Genomic DNA, 9,346 nt, shown 5'->3' on the forward strand with positions numbered 1-9,346 from the left:
CATGATTTGCAACGCCAAGTTGAGCAACTCTAGTCTCGCACCGGCAAAACTAAAGGAACACTTCTTGAAGCTGCATGGAGACGGGGAATACAAGAACACAACACCTGCTGAATTCAAGGCGAAGAGAGCCAGATTCGATGAAAGGGCCACTCTGCCTGCTCTTGGATTTGTACCCGTTAGCAAACCGATCCTCACAGCATCGTATGAAGTTGCGTACCTGATCGCAAAGCAGGGCAAGCCACACACCATTGGTGAAACACTCGTAAAACCAGCTGCGTTAAAAATGGCGAATCTGATACTCGAACAGCGGCTGAAGGTACATTTTCCCAAATTCCTCTTTCAAATGACACCGTCAGCGACAGAATAGAAGACATGAGTAAAGACATCTTGGCTTAAGTAGTCGCGGATCTGATTTCAAGCCCGGCAAAATTCAGCCTTCAACTCGACGAGACCACAGACGTTTCTAATCTAAGCCAGCTTGCTGTTTTTGTGCGCTATGTGAAAGATGACATAATAAAAGAAGATTTTTTTATCTTGTAAGCCTCTTACAACAACAACTAAGGCAGTCGATGTGAAGAAGCTTGTGGATGACTTCTTCAGAGACAACAATCTTTCATGGGATATGGTTTCTGCAGTTTGTACGGATGGAGCTCCAATCATGCTGGGAAGAAAGTTTGTTTTTTTGCACGAGTAAAAGCCAATGCACCACACATCATTGTTACACATTGTATTCTGCACAGGAATGCGTTGGCAACAAAAACCTTGCCTCCAAAAATGGCAGAAGTATTAAAAACTGTGGTGGAATGTGTGAACGATGAGCCAAATAGTGCTCTGAGGCACCGCATCTTCAGTGAGCTGTGTAAAGAAATGGGCTCTGAATTCAAGGTACTTCTGTACCATTCTAATGTTCAGTGGTTATCCCGGGGACAGGTGCTGAATCGTGTTTTTGCCATGCGTGTGGAATTAGCCCTGTTTTTGCAAGAGCACCAACACTGTCATGCAGATTGCTTCAAAAATCCTGAGTTCATTCTCATTTTAGCGTACATGGCTGATATATTCGCAGCTCTCAATCATCTCAATCAGCAGATGCAGGGTGGTGGAGTCAATGTCATGGAAGCGGAAGAACACCTGAAGGCTTTTCAAAAAAAAAACTACCGTTACGGAAACGACGAACAGAGAACAATAACTTCGCAAACTTCCCCCTTCTGGACGACTGTGTAAGTAAGATTGAAGATGTGTCTGGAATCGGAGATATTTCTGTATCCACGGAACTGAAGCAAACAATTGCCAAGTCTCTCGACGGATATTTCCCTACAAGAGAATCATATCCAGCATGGGTGAGACAGCCGTTCATGTTTGCTGTTGAGACAGCAGATGTCAATGATGAATACCTCGACGAAATCATTGAAATTCAGCAGAGCCAGGTTCAACAGCAACTCTTCAGAACAACAACGCTCTCAACGTTTTGGTGTTGACAAATGGACAAGTATCCAGTTATTGCTAAGAAAGCCCTGGATTTTTTTATACCATTTGTTACAACATATCTTTGCGAGCAATCCTTTTCCAGGATGCTGGACGTAAAAACAAAGAAAAGGAACAGACTTTGCTGTGAAAATGACATGAGAGTGGCACTTGCCAAGGTGAAGCCACGCATATCTGAACTGGTCTCTCAAAGGCAACAGCAGAAGTCACACTGATTTGCATTTATGTAATTTGTTGTGAGTTCATGCATTGTGTTGGTTTTGTTCTTTGAACAAGGTGATGTTCATGCACGGCTCATTTTGTGCTCCAGTAAAAAACATATCTATGTCTTGTATTTGAAAAAAATCATATTTTATTTTTCACTAAAGAGGGGTTCGGTGAATGCGCTTATGAAACTGGTGGGGTTCGGTACCTCCAACAAGGTTAAGAACCACTGCTCTAAATTGACCGTAGGTGTGACTGTGAGTGTGAATGGTTGTCTGTCTCTATGTGTTGGCCTTGTGATGGACTAGTGACCTGTCGAGGGGGAACCCCATTGCCCGAAAGCTGCTGGGAAAGGTTCCACACCCCTCCCAAAACTTTAACAAGAATAAGCAGAAAAATGGATGGATGGATGGATGAACTGACATAAATCAAGCTGAATATATTTTTGATGTAAATTTTACTTTCTTTAAACAAAAATATTTAAAAAAAAATTATAAGATCAGGAAAATAAAACAAGAACAGGTAAAGTCTGGGTTGGGACTCGGCGAGAGCGGTCGCACTCCTCCTCTTCTTTTCTGCCCGTCTCTGGCCATGTAGGAAGGAAATATTATTTAGTTGGGCACAAGATGTGTTTGAAGGTCAACCTCTGAGTCTTTAAAGAAAGATGTAGGTGAGCCTACCTGTGCTGATCTGCAGCAACAACAGTCGTGATCCCTTCGGGGTGAGGGGGTACGCTCATGCCATCCTCAGAGCGTGGACTGTTTGTCACCCTGACGTCACTCAAGTGGCCTCTGCTGAGAGGAGAGTCCCATATGCTCCTCGTAGGTGGTGGAGGAGCAAACTGATGGAATCGGCTGTCAAAGTAGGAAAGAAATATTATTTAGTTGGGCACAAGATGTGTTCGACTTTACTGAAACAAGGTCAACCTCTGAGTCTTGAAAGACTGATGAAGGTGAGCCTACCTGTGCTGATCTCCAGAAACAACAATCCTGATCCCTTCGGGTTGAGGGGGTACACTTATGCCATCCTCAGAGCATGGTCTGATTGTCCCCCTGATGTCACCTAACTGGCCTCTGCTGAGAGAAGCAGTCCCATATGCTCCCCGTAGGTGGTGGAGGAGCAAACTGATGGAATTGCCTGGCAATGAAGGAAGGAAATATTATTTAGTTGGGCACAAGATGTGTTTCACTTTAGGGAAAATGGTCAACCTCTGAGTCTTTAAAGACTGATGTAGGTGAGCCTACCTGTGCTGATCTTCAGCAACAACAGTCCTGATTCCTTCGGGGTGAGGGGGTACGCTCATGCCATCCTCAGCGCATGGTCCGATTGTCCTCCTGACATCACCCAAGTGGCCTCTGCTTAGAGGAGAGTCCCATATGCTCCTCGTGGGTGGTGGAGGAGCAAACTGATGGAATCGGCTGTCAAAGTAGGAAGGAAATATTATTTAGTTGGGCACAGGATGTGTTTGACTTTACTGAAAAAGTCAATCTCTGGAGTCTTTAAAGAATGACGTAGGTGAACCTACCTGTGCTGATCTCCATCAACAACAGTCCTGATTCCTTCGGGGTGAGGGGGTACGCTCATGCCATCTTCGGAGCGTGGTCTCTTTGTCCCCCTGACGTCACCCAAGTGGCCTCTGCTTACAGGAGAGTCCCATATGCTCCTCGTAGGTGGTGGAGGAGCAAACTGATGGAATTGGCTGGCAATGTAGGAAGGAAATATTATTTAGTTGGGCACAAGATGTGTTTGACTTTACAGCTCTGAGTCTTTAAAGACTGATGTAGGTGAGCCTACCTGTGCTGATCTTCAGCAACAACAGTCCTGATTCCTTCGGGGTGAGGGGGTACGCTCATGCCATCCTCAGAGCATGGTCCAATTGTCCTCCTGACGTCACCCAAGTGGCCTCTGCTTAGAGGAGAGTCCCATATGCTCCTCGTGGGTGGTGGAGGAGCAAACTGATGGAATCGGCTGTCAAAGTAGGAAGGAAATATTATTTAGTTGGGCACAGGATGTGTTTGACTTTACTGAAAAAGTCAATCTCTGGAGTCTTTAAAGAATGACGTAGGTGAGCCTACCTGTGTTGATCTCCAGCAACAACAGTCCTGATTCCTTCGGGGTGAGGGGGTACGCTCATGCCATCTTCGGAGCGTGGTCTCTTTGTCCCCATGACGTCACCCAAGTGGCCTCTGCTTACAGGAGAGTCCCATATGCTCCTCGTAGGTGGTGGAGGAGCAAACTGATGGAATTGGCTAGCAATGTAGGAAGGAAATATTATTTAGTTGGGCACAGGATGTGTTTGACTTTACAGACAAAGGTCAACCTCTGAGTCTTTAAAGACTGATGTAGGTGAGCCTACCTGTGCTGATCTTCAGCAACAACAGTCCTGATTCTTTTGGGGTGAGGGGGTGTGCTCATACCATCTCCTGAGTGTGCTCTCTTTATACCCCTGATCTCACCCCTGTGGCCACCCCGGCGAGGAGGGTCCCGTTTGCTCCTCTTTGTAGGAGGAGGTGTAAATTGATGGAATTGGCTGAAAATGTAGGAAGGAAATATTATTTTGTTGGACGCAAGTTGAATTTGACTTTAATGAAAAATGTTAATCTTTCAGTCTTTAAAGACTGATGCAGGTGAGCCTACCTGTGCTGATCTCCATCATCTGCAGTCCTGAGGGGATTGGGATCAGGACTGCGCTTCCTCTTCTTCTTTTTGCTACCACTCTTCTGTCCACCCTTGTGGGGAAGGTGTTCCAGACGGCTTGAATGATAAAGGCTCTCATGGTCCGGGATTGCAGTCGTGGGGGGCAACTGCTGTGGAGCTGGCTGTGTCCTGATCTTTGCGATGGACATGATCTTGAAGCAGGACTTTGCACTGAAAGAAAAATCAAGTCATCCATTAGCCTTGAAAATATAACACATACTGAATGAATCATGTTCAGATGAAGCAAATGGATCAGTTCTCTTTACTACATGGCCTGTATGGCCTGCACCCGTCATCAACTCAGAGCAAATATAAAACTTATTAAAAATAACTTGCAGGATAAAATGTAGCAAGAGCTCATTCATAAATGTCCCAGACATCACACATAAATCCACATTCACAGAGAGAAGGGAGGAATAGTTCATCAAATTCAGAGTTTGGACTTACTAGGAGCTGCTGGAGTGAACCCCCATCAAGTGGCTCATGGTAATAAAGGGGTGCTCCTGAGCCTGGCAGGGTGTCATCCGCTGGGACGGATCGAGCTGCAGCAGTCCTTTCATCATGTCCACGAACATGAATGTATCTGCTGCCCATGTAGCCTGATCTTCAGCATTGTTGAACAGTTGTTTGTTGCACTGAAAAATCAAAAGAGAGTTCAGATGGATCACTCTCAGAGTAAATAAAAACATCATTGGGATTTTTTGAGTGAGTAACACCTTTCATTTCTACTGAGGTCACTTACATGCAGGAGATCATCCAGGCTGCTCAACCAGATTTCCCTGGTCTCCTGGGACACAATCCCAGCATCACTTTGGATCTGCTCTTTTGACTGAGGAGACAAAAGGGTTCCAGTTTATGCTCTCTGTCATTGTTGGGTTGATTTTTTTTTGCTCTCAGTGACTGAAACCTTTTCCTGCGTGCACTAAAGTCTGTGCATGCAGTAAATATCCTGGGATATTTATTCTAAAAATCAAATCAATGATGAAATACTTAAGGGGAGGAGGAGTTCAAAGTTACGTCAAGATATACGCCTAAAAACATTAATTTAATCCTCAATCAAAACTAAACCAGTGCTTTCTGTGTGTCAGTGTAGAGCCTTTATCTCTTCCTCTCTTAACTCACTCACTCATTGTCTTCCGCTTATTCCTTTCTATTAAGGGTCGCAGGGGGGCTGGAGCCTATCCCAGCGTCTACAGGCGAGAGGCGGGGTTCACCCTGGACAGGTCACCAGTCCATCGCAGGGCCAACATACAGAGACAAACAACCATTCACACTCACATTCATCCCTACGGTCAATTTAGAGTGTCCAATCAGCCTCGTCCCCAATTGCGTGTCTTTGGACTGTGGGGAGAAGCCGGAGTACCTTGAGGGAACCCACGCATGCACGGGTTGAACATGCAAACTCCACACAAAAAGATCCTGTGCCCGAGCCAGGACTCGAACCCGGAACCTTCTTGCTGTAAGGCCACAGTGCTGACCACTGCACCACCGTGCAGCCATGGATCTTAACTCCACATGTCTAAAGTAGGCATCAAGTACAGGCCAATTGGAGGTTGATTCTTTAGAAAAACCTATCAGTCAATGAAAACAACCCTCATCTATGACCTCTCAGGAAAAATGATGAGTAAGTGATGTTGTTTGTTAAAATATGGAGCACTGGAAGAAGTGTGTGGATTAGTAAGATTCAAGCGTTACTGGAGAGCTCCATACCTTTAATGTCCAGGTGGTGGTGTGAAGGTCAGAGGATTTCTGGAAGAACCTTTCTGTCTTGCTTCCAGAAGCCAGAAGGTTCTCTGGGAGCTGACCCTGAGTCCACATGATGTACCTCAACTAAAGATACAAAACAAAGAAAGGCTGTTTTAAACAATTCGTTCATTGACATAAATAATTCAGTATAAAAGTTTCAATGAAACAAATATATTGTTGACACATGGTTGGGCTAAAAGTGGAGGTTGTTATTCGTCATGTCACAAATTACCTCCAAGTTTCTATGAAAGACACATCGTTCTGACATACCATTGGAGCAACATGCCACATATTCCCACTCACTATTTAAATGATTGTAAGTCAGCACTGAAATAAGATATGAACATGTAATGAATGCAAATTGTATGTCTGTCACTTTGTTCTTTCTTTGGTTTGCAGTTTTTGACTGAATAGTGAAAGAATGTGAAACGTTTATTCACACGTGTCAAGATTAAAAAGCACTAAATATACACTTGACAGGTTCAATAAAATCTTGATCTGAGTTCAAAACAGAACAGACCTGATGTGCTACTCACCATGTCATATTCATTCATTGCGCAGTAGAGAAAGACGCCAAGGTAAAGACCTGCAGCGGTGCAGCCAAGAGACCACATGTCTATGGCCTCATTGAACGGAGCTCCCAGCAGGATCTCTGGAGACCTGAGAGAGCATCAACAGTTAAGCTTCAGCCACCAAGACAAAACTCAGAGATCAAATAGGGTTGCAGTTACTCACCGGTATGGCCGGGTCTGAGTATATGAGCCCACCTTGGCATCAGACACCTCAAAGGCCAGGCCAAAATCAATGACCTTGAGTCTGTAGGGCTCATGCCGACCGACCAACATGATGTTGTCTAATTTGAGGTCTGCATGGATGATTCCAATAGACCTCAGGTGATGGAGAGCATTTGCTATCTGAAAAGTCATTTAAACAACAAGGTCAAAAATATTTAATCACAAATCTTTTTCTGAACTCTATTACTTGCAGAACTTGACATGATAGAAGATACCTGAGAGACGAGAGGCCGTATCTGTTTCAGTAGGAGAGGTGTGTTCTGTCTCTCATGCATGAACTGCTGGAGACTCTGTTCAAGATGCTCAAATTCGAGGCAGATGTGTCCATCGATGTTGAAATGGCCATACCATTTTACAAGATTGCTCTTGTCTGGGTGCAGGCTGCTTATTTTCTTCAAGGCTGCAATCTGAAAATTTATGAGAATAAGATTTTGAAGTGTCATAAAGGAGGTGGTAGGTGCAGTGGTCAGCCCTGTCGCCTCACAGTCTGCATGTTCTCTCTGTTCCTGTGTGGGTTCTCTCTGGTACTCCAGCTTCCTCCACAGTCCAAAGACATCAAGAGAGGACGAGGCTGATTGATACTCTAAATTGACTGTAGGTGTGACTGTTAGTGTGAATGGTTGTCTGTCTCTATGTGTTGGCCCTGTGATGGACTGGTGACCCGTCCAGGGTGAACCCCGCCTCTCGCCCAAAGGCTGCTGGGATAGGCTCCATCCCCCCACCCCCGTGACCCTTTACAGGATAATCAGTAAATGATGGATGGATGGGTTGACAAAGGAGATTGTAGAGTTCCTCGACATGTCACCAAGTACTATCACAAGTGTGGATACTGAGAATCCTCAGGTTTCCTTCTTACCTCTTCAAGGGCCATTCTAGCAAAATGTCTCTTATTCTTAATCATTTTGATGGCCACTGTCTTCTGTCTTCTGTCACTTTTTTCATCTGTCTTAATACATTTGGTGACGAGACCAAAGGTGCCTTGTCCAAGGTAGGACACCACCTGGTAGGTGGAAGTCTCGGAGCGTAGCGTCATGGGCTGACGGTGGTGAACCCAGGAAGACATGTTTTTACGCCTGAGATAAGACTTTCTGTGTGACAGCTGATTCTGGAGAACAACTGCTCATGTGAACAGGGTGAAATGTTTTTACTGATGAAGCTGTTTTCTTTTATATCCATGTTTTATATGTGCTGGTGATGTCACTGACATGTGTCTGTGATCTGTGATCTCTGAGAAACCAAGTCAGATCAACAGATCACTGAGCTCAGACTGAATCCTGCTGTGTGTGATCTGTTATCGCTGACTTGGTTTCTTTAGGTGTGTTCACACCAAATGTGAATGCGAATTTCGCATTGCGATATTCGCGCGAAATAGACCGCCGGATCATTGTAGTGTCCATTTCTGTCATTCGCATGAATACGCAAATTTGCTCACTTGGCCGAGTAGCGACTATTTCCGGCATTTCTTTCCACCGTTTCACCATGGATATTCAAAGAACTGTTGCGTTGTACCTGCTGTGGAACGCTGAAATACGTTGGAAAACTAAACGCTATCGTATCTGGGTTAACAACACCATATAGAGGCCAGCACAGCTCGATAAAATTCACCGCTCGGTGAAATTCAGCGAGCTCCTCCAGGGGCTGCGTCTGGATAACTGCCGCCTCCAGCAGTATTTTCGGATGAGGACTGGCCAGTTTGAAAACCTGCTAGCTAGAATTGGTGACAGAATTTCACAAATGGACACCAATTTATTCAACCGGTTCTTGTAATTTTGACACGTAGTGTCATATAGAACCGGGTTCCCACACATAGCCACAATCAACTTGTCCTCCATCTTGTGTTTAAAAATGCTATATGATTTTGGGTCTACTACTTATCCTGTTAAGGGTCACGGGGGCTGGAGCCTACCCTTCCTGTGCGAGGAAGCTGGAGTACCAGAGAGAACCCACAAAGGCACGAACCCACGCAGGCATGGGGAGAACATGCAGACTCCTCAAAGGGAGATCCCGTGCTGGAGCCAGGGCTTGAACCAGGAAAACAAAAAGCAAACCACTTCACCCCCGTGCCGCCCATATGACCGAACCACTACAGTAATCACATGAAGACACAATATCCAAAAATACACACTATGAACTCAACTACAAATTGATTTGTGCACAGTTTGTTCGAGGCGGCACGGTGGTGCAGTGGTCAGCACTGTCGCCTCACAGCAAGAAGGTTCCGGGTTCGAGTCCCGGCTCCAGCACAGGATCTTTCTGTGTGGAGTCTGCATGTTCTCCCTGTTCCTGTGCAGGATCTCTCTGGTACTCCAGCTTCCTCCCACAGTCCAAAGACATCAAGAGGGGACGTGGCTGATACTCTAAACTGACCGTAGGTGTGACTGTGAGTGTGAATGGTTTGGGGAGGCCAGGTGAGTCTCGGGAGG

General features: G+C 45.4%; 1 protein-coding gene across 4 annotated transcripts; it reads right to left on the minus strand.

Moving 5' to 3' along the window:
• Positions 1 to 1,740: 1,740 nt before the first annotated feature.
• On the minus strand, positions 1,741 to 8,050 carry LOC147245453 (homeodomain-interacting protein kinase 1-like). 4 transcript variants are annotated; one of them, XM_086185827.1, is made up of 16 exons: positions 7,780 to 8,050; positions 7,139 to 7,330; positions 6,865 to 7,043; positions 6,666 to 6,789; positions 6,094 to 6,213; positions 5,126 to 5,212; positions 4,831 to 5,018; positions 4,324 to 4,554; positions 4,043 to 4,216; positions 3,762 to 3,935; positions 3,481 to 3,654; positions 3,212 to 3,385; positions 2,931 to 3,104; positions 2,649 to 2,823; positions 2,367 to 2,540; positions 1,742 to 2,271 (listed from the first exon to the last, which is right to left on the minus strand). In XM_086185827.1, exons 1-14 carry the CDS (start codon positions 7,984 to 7,986, stop codon positions 2,745 to 2,747), a joined length of 2,277 nt encoding a protein of 758 aa, XP_086041953.1. In that variant the 5' UTR covers positions 7,987 to 8,050; the 3' UTR covers positions 1,742 to 2,271; positions 2,367 to 2,540; positions 2,649 to 2,744. The 4 variants fall into 4 exon arrangements, with proteins under 4 accessions (XP_086041954.1, XP_086041955.1, XP_086041956.1 ...); XM_086185828.1 differs by lacking the exon at positions 3,762 to 3,935 and having other exon boundaries at positions 1,741 to 2,271; XM_086185829.1 differs by lacking the exons at positions 3,481 to 3,654; positions 3,762 to 3,935 and having other exon boundaries at positions 1,741 to 2,271.
• Positions 8,051 to 9,346: the final 1,296 nt, after the last annotated feature.

This window comes from Aulostomus chinensis, chromosome 18 (assembly GCF_037954235.1).
Source record: "Aulostomus chinensis isolate RoL2024-O1b breed Wild chromosome 18, RoL_Achi_v1.0, whole genome shotgun sequence".
NCBI lineage: Eukaryota > Metazoa > Chordata > Actinopteri > Syngnathiformes > Aulostomidae > Aulostomus > Aulostomus chinensis.